Here is a 21,756-nt window from a genome sequence, read left to right on the forward strand (position 1 = left end):
GGGCCACAGCAAATGGAAGCAAGCAGTAGAGCTTTTATTGTTTTTTGTTATGTCCAGATAGTAAAATCATCAGGATTGGTGATCTCTTTTTCAGCTAGAACAAGTTTATAGTGTTAATTTCTGTCTGTGGAAATTTTGCCAGAGATGTTTAAACATTTACACTATCCCGTCTGTATCTCTTCAATTTCTTCCATCTTGCTTGACTTCAAACAACTGAAATACACAACAAAGACCGTCCCGTTTATATGCAGATAGTAAGTGCCACTGTACACTAACCAGACACCTGCAGTGCTACCACAGCCCTGTGACAGCAGCTGGGAAGTTGCAGCCCACTGCAAATGAAGAAGAAATCTTTGTCAGTGTTGGTAATCCCACCTCCCAGATGGCCAATTGAAAATTACATTTTTTTTCTGCATACATCTAATTATAAAAGCATTGTTTGACATGCACTGTAATGCTGTTGCTAAGTCACTAAATTAACAGAATTCAAGCACTGTTTTCATTTGCAAGGTATTTCAAATAGGAAGGAATGAATTTGATAGCTTATTTCTTAGGCTGCTATAATCCCCCTAATGCATTAAAACAATCTGAATTCAAGGAAAGCAAAGTAAATTATGGAAAAATCAGTCACGTTACCTCTTCTGCATTTGGTTGGGTTTTTGTTCTGCTGGGGTTTGTTGCATTGGGTTTTTTTGTTGTTGTTGTTTTGGTTGTTTTTGTTTGGTTTGTTTTTTCTTTTCTTTTTCTTTCTTTTTTTTTTTTTTTTTTTTCCTTTTTGTCCTGCAACTTGATCTTGGAATTTACATGACTGAATCCTTCTGCAGTGCCTTTGAAGGATCCTGCTGTGGACTGAACTGGTCAGCGATTGTGTGCCCTGTGCTACAGATGTTTAATCCAAGCAATGCTGCTGGATTCACATCCAGGATCTGGGAATCCTGAGTGGGATGCTGGAGCTGGGAGAGATGCCTGTCAGCTCTCGGAAGAGTCCTCTCTTCCTGTATCCTCGCATCTGAGATTCTCCCCAGGCGCATGGAGAAGTTTTCTTGGACTGTATGTTGTAAACAAACATGTCTCATCACCCTCCCCTTTTTAAACAAAAGATAATTTTAGGTTGTTGCCTCTAAGGAATCTGAAGGCAGAGACCCAGACTGTTCTTTTATGTGTATCATATTAAAATAACGCACTTTTACCTGACGATTACTGTTAAACACTGTGTTAAGTGATTGTAAAGAGATTTAAATATACTGTAACTTCCTCTGCAGATCTGTTTAACTTTGGTGAATATACACAAAACACTCCAAATTATTTATGGTTTATCTGCGTTAACAAAATAATGTACGATAGCTGAATACACCTTACTGGTAGTGAGACCTTGGCAAGGAACAACATTTTCTTCTTATAAATTTTAATTTTCCAGGCTTGTGTTTAAAGAAAGAATATTTATTATCATGTTTCGAAGTCCATGCCATTGTATAGTATATTTATCATATACTAGTTTTTAGAAAATGCAGACTTTTTTATTTTTCTCTGGATTTAGAGGAAAAAAATATTGGAACTTCTCTGGTTGTTTCTTTTCAGCACAAGGTGTTTAATACCCAGTACTGACCAAATTCAAAACAATGCATTGATAAGTGTAATTAACATTTCAAAATTTTGAATTCAAACTACATTTTTTCCATGTAGTCAGGAACTGTCTTTTACTTGTCTGTTAAACCCAGAGAGCATAAAACTTTTTAAGTCTTGACAATTCTGTTTACATAGAAACACTGTTGTGAAGTTTTATGTGTGCTGAATTCATCTTTTGTTATCTAAGTTAGTTGTGGTAATCTCTTTTTTTTTTTTTCCTCCATGGGAATTACTGATGTGTTTAGTTATTTAAAATAATCCTTTACAGGGGCAGAAATTAAACAACTGCTGCAATCAGCCATCCCTTTGATCACCCACAAGAAATGTGTCTGTGGGGAACAAACTGCTCTGCACATGTTTTTGTTCCACTAGAGCAAACCCTAAACAGGAAAGAAGTTACAGGCTGTAGTCTCATGACAGCTCATTCCCCCCTCTGTGAATAAGAAAGTGAAATAAAAGAAAACAAAGTCATTAACTGGCATATAAACAAGCAGACAGAACGTGCATTCTGTCACCAGAAACTATGAAGTCTTTCACCATGCACTACAGAAAATGCCTATAAAGTCGCCATTTACCAAAGCAAAGAAGTGCCCTCTTGAGGTCGCTTCCAGCTTTCAGGAAAAATAACCACAGACATTTTAAAAAGTCAGATTTCTCCTTACATGCACTTCCCACTGCTCATCTTTGACAAAAGTAACGTTTTGAACTCATGCAGCATTTTGCAAATCACCAACATGACCCAATTCAAGCCCCCAGCCAGCTCAGCCTGTCACTCGTTACCAATTGCAACAGCAGCAGCCCCTGTGAGGGACAGGTGCTCCTCCACCTGCCCAAGGAAAAGACTGATCCGAGCAAAATGTTAACAAGTGACAACTTACACAAAGTTTCATATGCATGGTTTGCTTTGGAATACTTCGGAATTACTGGGAAATACTTCAACCTGCTGCACAATTCAACTAATGCAACCATTTTTTAAATGTTAGCTTTGTTCTCTCTGTTATTTTAACACAGTAGCAGTTTGACATCACTGAGAACTTTTTCCTCATTTTTGTGTTTTTATGGCATTTTAAAAACAATGCTTAATGTCCTGCACTTTGCCCTTACCTATTTAGCTTTTTCTTTTTCGTTGGTGTGGTTTTTTGGGGTTTGGGGTTTTTTTATCTTTAGCAGCTCTGCAAATTCTTAACATCCCTTGTAGAATCACAGTAGGCTGGCAGACACCCTTGCTAATTAATTGGATTCAACATAGAAAGTTCTTACACCCATGCTGTCATCCACTAGTGCATTTCTGTCACACAGATATAAAAACAAACAAAGAAAACAATCATGGGGAAGCAAAGGGGCCGTCAGTAGTCCTGTCATACTGTGCACTACAGGCCTAACACGAGCCTGAAGTCTTGTGGCCATTTAAAATCAGCTTTTTGTACCATTTTTGCTAACACAATTTTTCTAGCTGTGGGAATAGCTTATTAATGTAAGTATCTTCATCATCAATCAACAGTCAAAACCACCTTTTGCTGCTGCTTATCACAGTGAAAGAGGAGCAAAATATTTGGCTTTTTTTTGGAAACCTTAACTTTGTAGGCCTATGGACATCTGTGTAAGGCTTATGCCCTTGTTCCAGTATTTTCACTAATGCACATGCATAATTTAATTTAATATTTAGGTATTTGTAAACATCCAGGTAAACTTTTCTTGGTGAAACATGATACACTTTGGGGTGAATTTGGGAAAGAATTGCAGTGCCTTGCCTCTTGCTGGTTCCAAGCAGTGGAAATACAATGGAAGCATTATCCAGCAAGGGGGTTGTTAACTTTTGTGAAAGCCCAGTTAAAGAGATTTCATGTGCTAAGTTATTATGCTAATAGGAATGTTTATTCTGTTTAGCCACAGATTTTATTTCTGCAGGAATCTGTTCACACATTCCTGTGACAAAACTGACAAAGTAACTTTGTCCTTTTCCATGCTTTCGGCTGAGTATGGACATCAATTAGGAAAATACATTCATTTTTACATTACAAACTATTTACAGGAAGCAGCTTCCAGGATAAAGTTTGAAAGAAAGGAATGTAAATAATCATCATCTTCCAGAAACAAGCAGTCTCTGAGCAGTAGCAGGCCTTGCACTGCACACTTTACAGGTGGAAATCTCTTGCTTCTTCTGCTTTGTTTCCTATTGGCGAAAACACAGAAATATTTTATTCTGTGCTATTCAAAACCTGCTACTTTTCTACTGATTTCTCACCCTTTCCCTGTGCAGCATGTGCTGCTTGCAGGAGCTGGGCACTCCAGGAGCTGCTTCCTCTGCTGCCCTAAGGGCTGGCTCTGTCTACTGACCCAGTAAGAATCAGAACACTAAAAAATACTGTCTCGGTTTTGGGGTTTTAAGCCTAGTGACACTTTTTTTCTTGCTTACAAATATCACTAGGTGAGGTGTCTGAATAGCTGCTTTTAGAAAGGTGTCTGCTTTTAGAACTCCCAGGCTTTTGAGAATCAAACACTTCAACACAGAAATATCCAAGTATTTCAAGAACACTTTCTCTTTAATTTATAGTTCATTTTCAAAAAGAGAAGACCTTGCTGGTAGCTTTACAGGCTGTCTGCAGCTTCTGAAACTCAGCTGTCTGTTCTGCTCTTCAAATGCTTCAATTAACATCTGGTTTTTAATCACTGTCTATTACTATTCCACTATAAAACTCAGTTTACTTCTAGGGTAGCCCACTAAATGTACCAATGGTGGCAATTTCTTCCTGTCTGTGATAAATATTTTGTAACTTAAATAGTGATAGACATTTGGCAGATTTAGCAAATTAAACACAAAAATAAATAGCAGTAAATAGATTTTGCTCCAATAGATGTATAAGCTCTTTCAGAATGACTTGTACAGTTGTCTTCCTCTGTCTCTTCAAGCATGTCAAAATATTCTGACAATGCAGCATCATTATGTGCCAGTCTTTATATATTTGGAAACTATGTAAAATGAACAATTTTAAAAGTGACTTTTCCACCTGGACTGTTTTCTCTCTGCTGACTTGAATAAACTGTATTTGTATATGTTGTAAAAAATAAATGTTTTAAGATGTTGACTCTTTGATTTTGCCTTCCTAAATTGACAAAGGTATTGATAAATGGCCCCTTGGAATTTTGCAGAATTTAAATCACATCTGTATTTGCAAACACTTAACAACTGACCAAAGAGAACTACTCAAAATCTATGGGGATGACAGCCTAAGCAGACAGAAACGTGTATAACCACCAGCATTATGTATTGTAGTTTGTAGTCTACATAGCAAACAATATAATACATAGGTATTTTCTATGTATAATATAATACACAGGAATTTTCTAATCCCTTAATACACAGATGTCTGTTCTACAAACATTTGTCAATTTATGTTTAATTACTTGGAAGTTGGTGAACTTCCTAGTGTGATCAGTACTGAAAACATCTATTAAAAGAGAAATAAATGAATTGTAAAATTATCTGAAAACCATAAATCAGGATAAAGGACTAAAAATCCCAGAGAAAAGAAAGATATTTTCTGACTTAAAGGAAAGCTTTGCCAAACTTACACACATGCCATGATTCACATCATGAGTGCATTAGCTGTCAGCCAGAGACAGCCCACTACATCCCCCTGTACAATGGAATTCACATAAAGACAGCACTCACCTTTAAATTATTTCATATATTTCATGTGCTCTTTGCAAAGCCAACATGCAGCTGAAAATGAATTCTAAAACAATCAGACAATAAATAATATTTGGAGAAAGTGGAGAGAATTACCTATCCAAAAACCTGAACCCCCCAACATTCTTACCTTGTATTTGTCTAGTATTCTTGACAGCAATGCTTTCTTGAAGACGCTGCAGTAAAGCATTCAATCATGATGATAATTTAAAACTGAAATTCAATACTCTTAATTTGCCAACATCAAGATTCATCAGAGGGGAAAAAACACCAAATGCAAAATCATTTCAAGATGAGACAAATGGTTAAGACATCAGAAGAAAAACAGGAAAAATGCAATAAATATTCCAAATGTCTAGGTAACTTAGACATCGAAAAGTCAGTATTATGTTAGCATTTTCAAAATATTTATTAAGTTATCAACACAACCCATGAGTTCACAGAAATACGTATGTCTATATTCTGCTATAAAAATAGAAAAATACATAAACAAAAATACAATTTTGCATGGTTGCAGACAATTAGTAAATTACCTGGGTTTGTGTATTTTGAAACATTGACATGACAGTTCATTGTGATTCCCCAGCCCCCTGAACGGGGGCTTACTGAGGGGGACAGGCCTGTATTAGTGTAAAAAACTGCTATTACGGGTTTGTGTGTTCTACATTCACACAAAAGCCTCCTTGTGTTCCTTTTATGATGAAGGTGATTTCTTTCAGCCAACCTTTCTCCATAATTAAGAATCCAAGTGAACTTGATTGGTATGTACATCTATGCCAAGGATGATTTCTTCAAGTGCTTAGCAAAATCCAAGGGTTTGTGAGCAACAGTCTCACTGGTGTGTTGTTGAAGCTGTTTGTTTAGTTCTTCATCTACAAATGAATCCACTCGCGAGAAGGTATCCTGAAAATTACCAAGTGTGAGTTGTGTTACTAAACAAGGCCATGTTACCATGCCCACCTTAGTTTAGCATTCTGCTTTCTCTCTCGTGGTCCCCATCATCTGGAGCAGACCTGTTCAAGTGGCATCTCTCCTCCTGGCCTGCAGGAAATCTCCCCTGGCTGCAAGCAAGCACCCTGCCAGGCAGCCTTTCATGAGCTCCAGGGTTTGCTGAGGCTTTTCGGCTGTGTGGGAAGCTGGGCTTTAGCAGATCCCCTACTACACACAGCCATGGCTTCCAGCTCTGGGGGCTCACCCACTGCCTCCTTACGAACACAAACGCAGCACAGTTTGCTGACAGCACACATTTATAAACCAAGCACCTCTGATCCACAGGCAGTGAAAGCAGCAATGCTCACAGCACAGGTTGTGAGCCAGACAGGAATCCCCTGACCCTTCTGCCTGCAGCCACACCTGGAGCCCTGCGTTTTCCTGGTGCTCAAATGAAGAATGATGATCATGCACATAATTTAAACTTCCCTGTGAAAATCTTAAAACTCCTAGAGTCAAGTACTTTGTGCACTCACAGAGAAATGAGAGCCTCTCTTTAGTGGTGCACAGGGCTCCAGTTTGGAGCTTCTGTCGGAATAGGGAGATGCTGCCAGACTGGCAGCCTGGCACACAGAGGACATGCAGGACACGGGGTAAAACCCAGATACTGCCAAAATTTGTTAAACGGGCCTAAAAACCATAGAGCAGGCAAGGCCCCAAGGTAATATTCCCAGTTAGGTCCATTATAGCCATCTATGGACACTTTGTGATCCTGCTGTTGCATTGTTTCTGCTCCCTAAAGCAGCTTGTGCATTTCCTTGTTCAACCCAAATTTCTCTCCCATCTGCCGTTCTCAGCCTGGCTCAGTCAGAGCTGCTCATGTAACTCCCTAGCAGGACACACATATCAAGGAGTCATTAAAAAACAACTGAGTTAAGTTAAGTACAAACACATTTTCAGAAGTTGCTTCTCTAAAATGGAAAAAAAAATGTGCTCTCAAGGCTTCAGCTGACATAACTGAGTTACAAAGTGGAGCACTGACAAGGTTAATAGGTCATAATGTTTGCATAGAAAGAAGGAAAATTATCACTTTTTAAAGGACACACCACTCACTGGGCATTTAATGGAGGCTGGCATCTGGAACACATCCAGTGCTGAGGATATAAACACTTCCCCTGTTTCTCCTCTTTTTACATTAACTCTTTGCTGCCCTCAAATTTCCACTTTAAAGCTGTGGTGGCACTAACAGGGATCAGTATCCCTTGACACACTGAATCAGATGCTCCGGAACTCCAGCTGTCTTGGCAGCTACCCTCGCTGGGGAAAGAGCTGGCTTTTTGTTATTGCTTTTTGAACAAACATTAGTTCATCATTACAGAAAAGAGCCAAGAAATCTCCACTGAACCACTGCAAAGTGCAAAATAACAGCTCCTGTATTAAACTTGCTATGTCAATTGATGCTGTGGGAGGTAGGACTATTTAGACAGCTATTTTTTCCTTCCATATCCTCAGTCCTGTCTTATGCCAGTTAAAAAAACATACTTGATGCAAAAAGAGCAGAAACCAGAAGAAGGCCACGCCGAGTGTGCCAATGTCTGGGCACTGCACAGGCAGCAGATACAGATTATATTGGTGTGTCATATGGTTAAAAAAGGACACAGAGAGATGAGAACAATACCTTTCTTCTGGGTGTTACTGATGCAACAGGAGGATTAAAGGTCATTCCTTTCATACAGTACGTCTCAAAAAGCTCAGTAGCAGACCTACAGTAAATAAACAGTGAAAGAAAAATGGCATTAGATGAATCCAACTTCAGCTGATCCATCACCAATCCAAGAGCAGTGTCTGACACAAACCCTGCTCTCCCCTCCATCACACTTCAGAACTCCTCAGAGCAGTGAGCATCACCTGGAAAAGATCAAGAGCCTGTGGCTGCGAAACAATTCAAGTCAAAGGAAGTAAAACGTGTCTAAATACACACAAGAAAACTGTTGTCTTCCCAGAGCTCTGATCTGTACATATTTGAAAAGCAGAGGGGGGAGGAAAGGTAGGTAAAGATGGTCTACCTGACACAATCTGCCAGAATTTCCAACAGTTCCTTGCCAAAGGGTTTTATGAAAAAAACATCCATGGGAGAACAGGGAGAACCATCTCAGAAAAAAAATGGTTTAAAACACAGGAAACAGAGGACAGGAGTCTATGATCATTTTTTCAATGGCAGGAAGAAACTGGATTTCCACAAGATTTTTGCCAGCACCTGCGTTTTCCAAAATGCCCAAAAAAGAGCTGGAAAATACCAAGTCATTTGTAGTAGTAATTATGAACTACCTGTAGAGAACTGCAGACAGACTGCATGAGATGATCAGTAAAATGGCAAATGAAATATAGTGCTGGAAAAAGCAACTGTACCTAAAAACAGGAGGCTCTGGGCAGACCACTGTCACTTAGAGAAAAAAATATCTGCTTGTTATGACAGATACATTTATGGGATTGTGACTTTAGTGCTGTTTGGAGTTGAAAAAGAACACAATAGAAATTAGTTGCATTAGTGCATAAATCTATAGATCATCCACATCTCAATTATTGCAACTGAGTCTCCAATTTCTCCTGAAGTGCTTGAATTGGTCAAAGTTCAGAAACCTGCAATGAAGAGTATGGAAAACGTGGAACAGCTCCTGTGTGAGGTGGATGCCTCCATCCAGGAGAGACCATCGATGGAGGTATGATGTGACTGAGGTCTGCCAAGTCCTGTGTGTGATGGAGCAGGCTGTGCACCTCAGCTCCCAGAGCAAGGACCAGGGCTGTTCAATGAAGCAAACTGCCACCAGGTTCAAACAAAAGGAAGCAGATCTTACCATAAGGAGCTGTGGGCTCACAGAACGCTGACCAAACAATGCTGCATTTGTAAAATGTGTGCTCTGATTCAAGGGACATTGAACAGTTTTGAAAAGAATTCCATGAACAGAGAGGTACTAACAGAAAATGGTTATCAGGTTCAGGAAATCCACCAGGCTGACACCTGTCAGAGGCCTGCTCAGAGCATGTTTTACATGTATGCCCTGGTTCCAGTTTTCACAAGACACCTGCTGCCAGCCACTGCCAAAGACAGGATGCTGAATTAGATCTTAGTCTGAGCCTGGATGGCTGCTCTCCTGTTTTTACCTGCTACAGACCTTACCCTGCAATTTGGGTTCTAGTTTCCACTGGACAGCCCCAGTTCAGTGATCCTGATCCACACTCACACCAGGGCTGCTGCTGAAGATATTTTGCTCCCCAGGGAAGGAAACACACTGCACTTTGAAATGTTTACCTTGTCACAGCCTGGCAATCAAGATGTTTACCCTGTCACACCCCTTCCTCAAAAGGGAAAAGAAAAAAAAAAAAAAAAAGGCAGCCAGCATTCTGCATTCTGTACTGGCAGAAGAAAAAAGGGATTTTGAAGATCAGAGTCTTTTATTTCATAGATAATTATTTTTAGGAATTCCTTTATTATTCCTTTAATATAGTATAGGCTAGAGCTTCCTTTCAGGGCCTATTTAGAAAAAAGGAACTTTTTGATAACTCACCTTTGGCTCAAATCAAGTGGAAGAACTCCTGAGCCTTCAGTTGGAGCTCCAGCAAGAAGGTGAGATGCAAATTTCTGCACTGTTGGATGATAATGTCTCTGAAAGAAAGGAAGCAGACAGACAGTAAGGGATAAAGTATTTATCTTCAGAATCTCATATTTATTTCCATTTCTATAAGATTTATTTCCTTCCTTTCAGGAAGGTCTGCTTTTATTTTAGAAACTGAGTACCTCAAAACCAGCCACTTTGTGGGATTAAGTGAATGAGAATGCCCAGTCATGCATTTATTCCCTCTTTTTGTGCTGTGAGCATGACTCTCCACAGTTAGATAATTCCTATTCCCAGAAAACAGGGACAAAGGGCAGAGGAAACCCTCTCCAAACCCTGACTGAAATGACAGATCAATGGCAGTTCCTCTTGGAACAAGGGCTGGGCTGCAAGGGAACCTAACAGATCTAAAAAGTCTCTAAAGGAATCTAGTAAGGCAAGCTGCAGTAAGAACCAGTGTGGTATTATAACAAGGGATGTGGAACATCCACTTTTGAGCTCATCCTTCCAGATCACTGTGTTGGTCTTCCACTCTGTTGGAATAGGCTCATGTGAACCAAGATTTGACAGATAAGCCTGAAGACCTCTGTTCTCCATTTGTGTAAAGCACCTAAACACTGAGCAGCGATTTACTGCTGTTACTTCCCAAACCCCTGAGTTACTCACAAACCTGCAGTAGATGCAGCTCCCACAGTGCTGTGTTCTGGGCATTGCAATGCTCTGGTTCATCTAATTCTGGGAGATAAACCCCACTGCCTTGAGACTCGTTGTCTAGTAAGAGGTCCATCCTTGGGAATGTCTACAACACAAAAAAAAAAACCCCAAAACTGAGTTGTTTATATTGCCCACCTCATTAAAACATGGTTGAGTCAGTTTCAACAGCATTTAAGCACATTCTGTTTTCATCACTCTCATTAAAGATGCTTTCAAAATTTTTGCACAAAATCATTTTATTAATAATTTCATCAATATCAAAAAATTCAATAGCCTTTAGCCAGTAAGCTAAAAATTTGAACAAGTGGAACTTACTTGCATGAATATCCTGTTTGTTGCCAAGATCCCAACACTGGAATTTGGAAGTACATGAAGAGCAAGGATGGAAAGTCTCTTCAGGAAAGCAAGAGCTCGCTGCTGGGAGACCTGCTTTCTCCTCTTGGCAAACATGACATCCAGGCACTGCAGCACAATCCCAATGTCCTCGTTGGTGCCACCTCAAAAGCAGAATTTCATACAAAAAGTAAAGAACAACTTCATGGACATCCAGATGGATACTCTGCTGTGGTCTGGACACTGAACTGAGAAGAGCAGGAAAGCTGGGGGGCTCAGACACCTCTCGTGATACAGACATTATGCATCCACCTTTTTGTGGTCAAAATAGTCCAGCTTTGAACACAAAAACATGTACCAGTGTTTCTGTGCTCCTTTCTAAGAAAATACTTTTTCCATCAAAAATATCTAATCATTAAACACAGCTACTGTTTTAATCCTAAAAGCATTCATTGTATCATTTTCTATAAATTATTAAACAGTGAAAAGATCTAGTCTTTTACCAGACTTCTTCTACCAGAACTGCAGAATGTTTATTCTTAATCATTTATTACTAGTGAATTCACATTTCTGAAGTTAATTAAAATTATGTTAATTTCAAATTTTATGAATCTCTTTTTTTCATCAATTATTCCACTTCTCAGAATTACTGGAAAATTTAGATTAGAACATAAAAGTGTTATCATTATAAAAATCAGAAATATATACCAGAAAATTTTTAAAAACACAATTTAAATTAAAATTATTTTTTAGAATTATATTGGAAAAATCAGGTGTTTTTTCTTTATTGGAGAGAATTAGAGAAAAAAGATAAGAATTTTTAAATTGTCACTGAAAGACATAATTATAAGGAAATAAAAAAATTTTAACTGAGGAGACTAAATGCTTATCCAAGATCAAATACTTAGCATTTCCTAATGAAATTACATGATTAGAACCTGTTACCAGGTATTGGAATTATAATTTGTATTGCAGTAATGCAATGTGCAACTCAAGAAAAAAAGTAGGTTAAACCAGACAACAATCTTCTCAGAAATCAGATATCTTAAAAAAGTGTAGTTCATTAATGCTACATAAAGGCTTTGATAGCAAAGAAACAAAATAAACTTTATCTCTATGAACAGTGAGAATAAGAATCTGGAATTACCTGCATGTAGGCTGAACAGTGTCTTGTACAGATGTGTGTAAAATTTCATTGGATCAATGTTAAGAACATCACCTATAAACAAAACCCCAAACAAACACATTTACTCCATTTATTTATCAGGCAATATTAAACAAAAGTGTGTTTTTGAAAATGTCCTACCTTGACCAGAGAGTATGTGAAAAGCACTGAGAATGCAATGAAGACTCTCACGATAGCTTAAATCCTAAGAATACAAAACTGATTAAGTACCCAAAAGAAAGTGATTTTAAGAAAACTGTAATAAAATTCAACTTACCCCAGATGCAATAAGAGAATGAAGGACAATCAATAGGTCATCAAAAAATTCCACATTTATGAGATGAGCAAACCTTAAATCAAAGAGATTTTAATTTTTAAATTATAGATATTATCTGTAAACTCAGTTCAAAGTGTTCTGAATTGCCAAGATCTGCATAAAAGCAGATTAAATCAAATGCTGAACATTTACTGTCTTCACAGGAAAGAACAGTTCAGCCCCCAACATGCTAATCATGGCTTGTCTAGAGCACTGACAACATGCTTGTGTCCTTCAGCAATTAATCAGGCAAATAATGGAATCACATCACACCCTGAGGCATTTGCACCATATCAATTCTATCATGGGGAATTTCAAATCACATTGAAACGATTTTGGAAACAGTGGAAAACTTCAGCAGAGGAATAACAGAATTTCAACCAATCTGTCAGAGACTATCTTTTCTCACTGCTTAAATCCCTTTTAGAGACAAGAATTTCTTTAGTGCTCTATGTCTTTTCCAACACACACAAAAGAAGGTAGTCAGTTCTTACTTTGCAAGACCTTCTAGCACAGCTGGCAAAAGTGGAGACTTCTGAGCTTTCTTCAAGATCCTGAAGTAAGTTACAAATACAATATTCAAGGTCTCTGTGTGCTGAAGGAAAGAAAACAAAATTAAATACTTAATCATGTAAAATAGACATTTCTACTTCACTTAAACTCAGCTGAAATGCTTTTCTCTGTGCAAGCCTGTACTCAGGCCTTCCAAACCAGTCCTGGCACTGCTATCTGTGCTCTTCCCATGCTGAAAAGCTCAAGTGCTCCAGTGCTCTCCTGGCCCTGGCTCTCCTGGCTATAGCCACACTCCTCCTCTGCCTAAAGGCCACTCTGAGAGGCTCCAGCACCCACTGCACTGTGTCCTATGAACAGGGCATTTGTCAATGGTTCAATACCATTTTGAGCAGACAGCAGAAGGGAATAGGAATGGCTACACTGGCCCTCCTGGCTAAACTGAGAGCATGGTTTACTAAAACCTACATCTCTGCCACAGGCAAAGTGTGTGTGAGCTGACAGCGTGATGTAGAGATGTGGAAAGCTGACAGGTTGGAATAGAGGGAAGACACGTAGTTATAAAAGGGTTAGGAGCTGCCACTGTGTTAAAATAGGAAAATAATCTCGAAATTACTTACCAACTTCAGCTTCTTTTCTTTACTTTCCGATGCTTCTGCTTCCAGGAGTTCTCGTTCCAGTTTCTCTTCTGCTTTCTTCCACTGAAAATACACAGTTGATTTTAAGACAACAGATTCAATGTTTCCAACCAGTCTGGATATCCAGGTTGAAAAAATACCCAGAGAACAATTTGTCCATGCTTGCTTAAGTCACCCTGTGATTCTACAGGGTAACCATCATCCTAACAGGAACAACCAATCAAAAGCATTATCAACATAGGAAGGATGAAAAAGAGGAAGATAATTAAAATTCCCTGTAGAATCACATAAATAATCAAGTACGATGCAAAAACTGATCACTGATGCTGAGAGTTAACAATGGCAACAGCAGATGTGCAATCACTGCTGGAACAAATTGCTACATAAAGTTGCAGAAATAGAGCAAGAGAGCACATGTCATACCTTTCTTTGCATTCTGGAAAGATTTTTTCTTTTCTCTTTGTAAGTCATGAATCTTTTCTTTGGTGCAATGTCTTCAGAATCTTTTTTTAATTCTACTTCCTTAATTCTTAAGTGAAGAAATACTTTTAACACCTATTGTAAAATAAAATAAATACAATGAAAGGTCATCTACAACCTGATAGGATCTAAGGGTAAGAAATCCTGAATTCTGTTCTAGCCAGTGAGCTTTTCTGGTCAAAGTTTCTCCTCTTTACTCCCCTCCTGTTCCTTCACACCTCTATCTCTTGATCCCTGCTCCCAGCTCCTTCCCCAGCACTGTCCATTTCTACCCACTCCTCCATTTGCCTCTGAGTTCAAGTCTCCCTGCCTGAGTGAAGCCCCATCTCTGGCAGAACCTGATCTCACCTCCCAGTCTCCCTACCTTGCCCCATACCCTTTTAACTCTGGCTCAGCCCAATCTGAACTGTCTGTGGTCTGACAGAGAGGAAATTCTGCTTGTCTGTAGCCAGCAGCTGCAGTAACTTTAACACTTGGGAATTTTTGAAACTTTTGACAGAAGAATATTGTGAGGTACAGCAGAAAGACTCTTACCTCAGGTCTGACATCATAATTTCTACCCCTCACAAGGCCAGAAATGACTTTAACTACACCAAGTGAAGCATAGCCCAACTTGTCCTGCTTAAAGAGCTTCTTAACTGCCTCAACACACAGTTCAGAAATCTGAAAAGCAAAACACAGAAATATTCTGTAAAGCCAAGTCCACAAAAACAGCTACTAACACGTGATACTCATGGTATTGGATATTGTGGATAAATAATTATAATAATAAAAAAGTATTTTTCACACAAAACAAGAACTCTTTCTCTAATCAGAAAATCACTTACCATTTTTGATGGATCATTCATGAGTGGAACAATGAGAACAATAATGTTATTGTGGAAGTTGAAGTGAGGTAGGGCCACAAGCAGCTCACACAGACACTTCACTGCTACCTCTGCTAGACCTTTATATGCCTTTAATGAGATGACATTGCTTTTCTTCAACTTCCTTTGCTTCCAATCTGCACAAAATATTATTTTTAGTGATTACTCTTCAGAATGATGGTGATCTTATAAATATTTAAATTTTTAGTGATTGCAGGTGTACTTCATGCAGGTGCTGTCTCACAGACAGAAGGTACCATTCGTTTAGAGGAGGGAAACTGCTGAAAGCAATTTTGCCTTTACTACAAAAAATGGGAAGTGTTAACTGTACCTTTAATTGTTTGTTCCAGATTTTCCAAGTAAAATTTATACTGGCTTACAAGGCCTTCTTCAAATTCTCTCAGTTTCTGTGTTTCTTTTTTAACCTGTAAATGTAATTGAAATGAGATTTTATCTGGAGAGCTCAAGACTGAAATTAGCCAAAGGTGAAAAAAAAGTTTTAAAACAAGTATCAGGTATCTAAGTAGTTTTTTCTTCTAGACAGACATTCCTAAAAATGTATGAAAATATTTCTGCACTTTTCTACAGATGTGTAGAGGTGTACAGATGTACAGAGGGCCTTTTCCAACTAGGCCTATTTTATTTATAGAGCTTGAAGGAACCTTACCAACTAGATGTTATTTTTATTTTTATTATATATAATATAATAGATATATAACTTTATATATATAAGATTATATAACTGCACTAAACCTATATCCAAAAAACCTTCTAAAATTGGTTAAATACAAGCTCCAGAAAAAAAAGTTACTCTGCATTTGTTCAGCAAATTGCTGAACACATTTCAAAGAGATCTATGCCAGTTAGGTGACAACATTGCATAATTTACTTTCTTTTTAACTCTCTTTATTGCAGGACCTTATTCCAAGGCTTATGAGGAAAATCACCCAGGTTTGGCATACTGCTTTCAGACACTACTTTTCCACTCCATTACCATGCATGTCACCTACTTATTGAAGCAAGTATGTAAGAATTAAAGGTTCAAAACAAAAACCTCTCTTCCTAAAAGTGTCACAGCTTCAGAGCTTCCACAAATATTTGTGGATTTGTCTCCTTTGCTCAAAAGTATAAATTCATGTTAAACAAATCAGTCTTAGTATCTGGCATAGCTGAAAACATTCTTAACTACTCATATACACTGTAACTACATTTGCTATTTCACCTTGGTAGCCTTTTCTGCTTCAGTCAGAGGCCGGATTTTGTAGGAAGGTGCAATATCTTTGAATATCTCCATCAAAGACACCATGACCAGCTTCCTAACAACCACAGCCACGTTAGGATCCTGTTCCATCAGCATGGCACGCAGCTCCTTCAGCTTCTTAATCTGATTGAAGAAAATAGGCAGACATCAGATGAAGATCGACTGCTAACCAAGGGACAAGCACAATGTACATTAACTCAGCAGTTACTCAGACTCTACTTAGCACTGCATAAAGAGCCAGGAAATTATAGACATCCCAACAAAATTTCAGTCTCAGGAATGTTCAAAATATCCTGCTGTTACAAACTTGCACAAAATTACAAAAAATTGTTAGTATATCCTGAAGCATTGAGAACTATCAGATACAACCCTGAAATCAGAGCTAACCTAAGGGTCACGCTTAAGGAACAAGGCAGCTTGTACAGAAAATAACTAAAGTGATACAACAGTGATCTTTTCCTTGTTCTACCCAAATATTCTTGGGCTTTTTCTAGTGCTTGCTCATTCAGATCTTTATTTCTTGACTTAGTGCACAACACAGACACGCGTACATGCAGGTGAAGTAAATGTACCTACATTGCTGTCTGGCTCTGAGAGAATGGCAGATGCTAAGGCAGCTATGTGCATCTTCCTCTCCTGCAGCTTTTGTCTCCTTTGAGCAGCCATTTCCTCAGGAGTGAGAACAGGCAGGGGTTCCTCATTAAAGTCTGGCACAGATGTGAGAGTTAGAAAAGAGGGGAAGTCACTTAAATACCGTGTTGCAGATGCTGCATTTCAAACAGGTACCCTGGTAAGGCCACACAAGAGTAACACAAGAAGTTCCAATGTCAAAGAAGCTTTAAGAATGACTTTGCTAGATCTTATATTAACCCATAGATTCATTTTTGCTCCACTTCAAAATCTTTTGCTTGCAAAAAGAACTGGACTAAATGTTTTTGAATCTGTTCATGGTGTTCTCTGAGTACAGTGTGAACATACAAACTCAACATATCAACCCAACCACACCAAGAAACTGCAGTGCTCTGCAATTTGTATCAAATTATTTACCATTCGCTTCTCCTTTTAAAAATGCAATTGTTTTTGTTAGTGTTTTCTGAGTATTGTTTTACTATAAGTATCTCCTTCCTCAATTTCAGATTATATTTAGACAGTAAGGACCCAGAAGTTGCCACGTTACTTGAAAATGACCATTAACTTGATTGCCAACTGCAAATGAAAATCTGTTTCCTGGTAGAGATGTTTTAAGTAAAAAAAATTAAAGACAAAGAGAGACACTTAAAGCCTACAAAAATCTGTGCCCTGAACTGCATTTCAAAATGATTTCAGAGTAATCAAAATAGAACCACACAGATATTCTTTACACAAGACCAATATTTCCTTCTTACTGGCAAATATGACACACAGGATAAAAGGAACTTCATGCAAGCAGCAGTTCTAGGTGAAAAATCAAAATAATTTTGAAGAAAGAGAATCTGAAGCCAGCCATTCCTGAGATTTTAACAGGTAAGAGTGCAAGCTTTGAACAATGGTTATGCTTTGATGGCAATGTGGCAATGAACATATTCAAAAACATCCTGAACAAAATACACTTCAATTGCAAACTTCCTTGGGGAACAGCAAAATGCTTTTAAGACATGTCAGTGATTTGGAAAAAAAAGCCAACAAAAAGCAAAAAAAAAGCTTTATTACCCTCTTCCTCCTCCATATCTTCTGTGTCCTCCTCTTCATCCTGTGCAGCATTAAGAACTGCAAAAACAGAGTGTCCAGTGTCAAGCATGTAATAAACACTGAAATTTTAAATGCATAAATTATATACTTCTTGGCCCACTATACCAGTTCCAGAATCTGTGTCTTACCTGGCTTTTCCACAGCTTGAGGAATTATGCCACTCTTGTCTTTGATGGGGAGCAGATGGATGACTTCTTTTTCTGGTTCTGTTTGCAAACGTCTTGGCACCTTCTCGTATTTCTCAATCACACTTTCATGTTTTCGTTTTTTGACGTGAACAGGTTCACTGGAAAATACGAGGCAAACTAAACGAACCAGCCATGTAATTAGACAAGAGCTATGCCTGATCAGCTGGACTGAGTGTCTGCCTCTCAGCCAGGCCAGGGTGCTGCTCCACTTGTCCTTCCTCCCCTCCTGTGCTCCCCTGCAGCTGAGACCCATGAAACCACCCCAAGCAGTCCTGACAGCAACATGCAGGACTCGGATCCTCCCACTGGGCAAACAGTGCAGAGCCCTCCTTAACACGTCCCACAGCCTCTTTCTCCCTCACTGTGTCCTGACCTTCCAGGTGAGGCTTCACCAGGATGTGACAAGGAGCAGATCAGGGACCATTTTTATCTGCCCCACTCCATGGCTGCTTTTACCACTACTGCTCTCCCTGTTCTGCTCTGCCCAGTGGCAAAGCCAGTGTCACACACCTCTCTGCAATGACAACAGCAATGACACAGCGTGTGTCACCCTTTCACAGGGATGCTCCTGAGCCGCACAGAAGTGTACAAGAGGGTAAGTATTCAGTCTGTGCTAATATGAATATCTGAAAAGGCTTTTTAAGACAGATTGTAGCTGACCAGAGCAAAGCAGATTGAAAAGATAAATTCTCCAATTTAAGGAATACTATGAAAGGAACCAAAAGCCCATAACAGCAAAATAGGTAAAAGAGTAACCACTTCCACCGTTTTCCTACCATTCTGGCATAATGAAAGAGACATAGAACTACATTTTGCAAAATATCTCTAACTGAAACCACACAATAAATTTCAGGTTTTGCAAGACTTTAAACTTATATCACACCTACCTAATTTGGGGAAAGGGCAAGGTTTAAAACAAAATTCTTCTAATTCAAGAACTTGCAGTGCGGCTACAAGGGACCATGCAGCACAACTGCAACTTTGTAAATAAAAGCCATTTACTGCTTTCCCTTGAAACTAGACTAAATTATTAATCACTAACCAGAATCACCATTAACAAATTAAAACCACCCTACAGCAGCTAGGCATAGTGAGTCTTTTCACATCCATCAAAAAAGGCAAGCTAAGATTTTCAAACAATCACATAACCAGACAATTCTGTAGAAGTGTATTTGTGAAGAGTGCACTACAACTAGGAGCACCACCTTTCTACATATCTCCTCAATGCCTTAGTCCACAAAACTGGTATCAAATTTTTTGTATGAATGTTTTTGTTGCATGTGTTTATAGACATGGCTTACAGAACCTGTTTTTTTTTCCCCCAAGAATTTGCAGTGCAATATGTATAGTGGTCCAGGGATGTCCTGAATACTCTACATAGAAAAAAAATACTGTTTACAGATTAAAGCATTTCTTTCAGTTTGAGAGATGCTGCTCATCTCAGAGCCAGGGACCTCCCAGGAAAGAACACTGCACAAACAGTATCCTGAAGGTCAGGCAGGGCACCTGAAGGTAGTGACACACATCAATGCATTAATACTGAAGCACTGACAGGTTGAGGAAACACTAAACTGAGCTGCAAAGAAACACCAGACTGAGAGAGACCTCCTGATAAATGCATTACTTTACAAATTAATTACATATTAACCACACAAGGCTGAATTAGTAGGAAAAGGAGACATTGCAACTCACTTAGAAGAAAGATCTCTGGTTAAAAAGGATGCTTTTTGGGCCAGATCCTCCATCAATTTTAAGTCATCTTCATCCATCATGTCCAGTGGAAGAGCAACTTCTTCCTCTTTTTCTTCCCATTTTCTAGCTATTTTAAAAGATAATGTTTACAGATTAGGATCCCATATGTATAGTCACCCTTGAAAATTTGACCCTGCCTACACTTTTGAGACCATTTTATGCCTTACTTCTGCCTGGAGCTCGCTGACCTTTATGCATGTGGGTTTTGTTATCCCAGAAAACTGCCCCTTTACTACAAAATCCAATAATGATCAGTGCAAACGCATTTCTACCACCTTTAACTGACAGTTCTAGGGGTCAGAATAGATACATTTTGTATTTTTCACAAGTCTCCTGTTCCTTCAACAGGAACAGCAACTACTTGTACACAGAAAATGAAGTGTTGTTTTCTCAAATTTTACAACAGTAAGCAGCAGGATATTAGTAAGCCCCATACCTGAGAAAACACTTACCAACTTGTTTCTTCTTGCAGTCCTCCAATGGAAAAGGCTTTCTAGCAATAGCATCTCTGACAGCCTCCCTTAGCTTCTTCTGCTGTTTACGATACTTCTTAGCAGCACTCTTCTGCTTGTACTGTTTATTCTTTAATTTATTGTCAAGTTTTATTTGACTAGTTCTCAGTAACTTACGAAAACTTGGAACACGCTTTGTGTTTTTCCTCTACAAAACAAACAGAAAGTTTTGAGTCACTGACATGTTAACAGCCTTTGCAAAATTTATTCCACTGTTTAAGATCTCTGAGTTCCTACTTCTATCAGGACTGAACAATGTGTTTCTTGCTAACAGTATCATCAGTTCGCCTCAGATTTACACAGCTGTGTTACATCTTTGAGAAGAGAGCACTGTGACAAATGTTTTACGGAGACATTCTCTGACAACTATTTTATTAAACCCTACGTCCATCCCTTTTAGTCACATGGACACTCAAGGTATGGTACACAGCTTGTCAGGGCACAGCTCTTTGTGTGCTCCCAAGCACCCTGTTCTCTTCTCAGGGGTCTGCTGCTCTGCAGCACTTCATGAAGTACCTCGGGGCACTTTAACGTCCACGGCCACAGCCTCGGGCAAATGTCCTCCTGCAGGACCTTCCCCAAGCTGAGCTTTGGCCTTCTCCTGCCCCAAACTCTCCCTGCCCGTCAGCTGCAGGGACCTGGCGAGGCTGCCTGCTGCAAGGCGCACAACTGCAGCTGTACTTAGCAGGGTTATAGTACTCCAGGGCTCGGGGAGGCACCGCGGGCTGGGGAACCGGGCTCGGGGAAAACGCGGAGGTGCGGGTCAGTACATGAGGCCCGAGCCAAATCTGCAAAACACTGCCAAGGGCGCTCGGGATGGGAATGGGCACGGCAAGGATCACCTTACGAGGGGCATGGGAAGGCACCGAATCGCTGTGAGGGATGATGTGTCCTTTTACAAAGGGGACAAGTGGCTGGATCAGTGTGGGGTTCCCGGGATCCTGAGCTCGGCTGCAGCACGGTGCCAGTAACGCCAACACTGCGGGATCGCTCCCTGAACAGCTGGGCTGCACGACCCTTGCGGGCCCCTTCCCACTCAAACCCCGCCGTGAATCTGTGACTCCGGAACTTTCGTCAGCTCAGCTTTAGCTTCCCTTTCTATGCTGGAGTATCGGGAAGGCGCTGAAAGGTCAGCGTTCGTCTCGGGCGAGAGACGAGCCTGCCCTGCGCCGCCGATGCCCACCCAACGCACCCGCACTGCTCTGCCGTTCCCGGAGCCCCGGAGCCACCGGCCGCTACCGTCCACGGCTCCCCATCCCGCCCGTCCGCCCGTGAGCCCGGGCTCCCCTCGCCGCGGCCCCGGCCCGCTCCCCTCACAGCCCTACCGGCTTCATGGCGGCGGCCGGCGCGTGCTGCCCGCGGGCGGAAGCGCTCCCCGCGCGGCCCGGCGCCCACAGCGGCCCCTGGCGGCGGAGGCCGCGCCCGGCCCGGC

The 21,756-nt window shown here is 40.0% G+C and overlaps 2 protein-coding genes across 2 annotated transcripts in view; one reads left to right on the forward strand and one right to left on the reverse strand.

The window, feature by feature from the left end:
• The window catches only part of PLCE1 (phospholipase C epsilon 1), a 135,572-nt gene extending 130,860 nt beyond the window's left edge, over positions 1-4,712 (forward strand). Inside the window, exon 33 of the mRNA XM_063405641.1 lies at positions 825-4,712. The gene's annotated coding sequence lies outside the window, so the exon portion shown is untranslated. The remainder of the gene's footprint in view (positions 1-824) is intronic.
• A 990-nt stretch (positions 4,713-5,702) lies between these two features.
• Positions 5,703-21,750, reverse strand: NOC3L (NOC3 like DNA replication regulator). The gene is made up of 21 exons (XM_063405642.1): positions 21,650-21,750; positions 20,265-20,472; positions 19,753-19,879; positions 18,001-18,158; positions 17,834-17,890; positions 16,721-16,851; positions 16,106-16,267; positions 15,215-15,308; positions 14,845-15,020; positions 14,552-14,680; positions 13,961-14,092; positions 13,520-13,600; positions 12,884-12,984; positions 12,351-12,423; positions 12,215-12,278; positions 12,056-12,127; positions 10,891-11,072; positions 10,532-10,660; positions 9,814-9,911; positions 7,926-8,010; positions 5,703-6,220 (listed from the first exon to the last, which is right to left on the reverse strand). Exons 1-21 carry the CDS (start codon positions 21,656-21,658, stop codon positions 6,089-6,091), a joined length of 2,400 nt encoding a protein of 799 aa, XP_063261712.1. The 5' UTR covers positions 21,659-21,750; the 3' UTR covers positions 5,703-6,088.
• Between the last annotated feature and the right edge of the window lie 6 nt (positions 21,751-21,756).

The sequence above is a fragment of the Prinia subflava genome, chromosome 9 (assembly GCF_021018805.1).
Source record: "Prinia subflava isolate CZ2003 ecotype Zambia chromosome 9, Cam_Psub_1.2, whole genome shotgun sequence".
Lineage (NCBI taxonomy): Eukaryota > Metazoa > Chordata > Aves > Passeriformes > Cisticolidae > Prinia > Prinia subflava.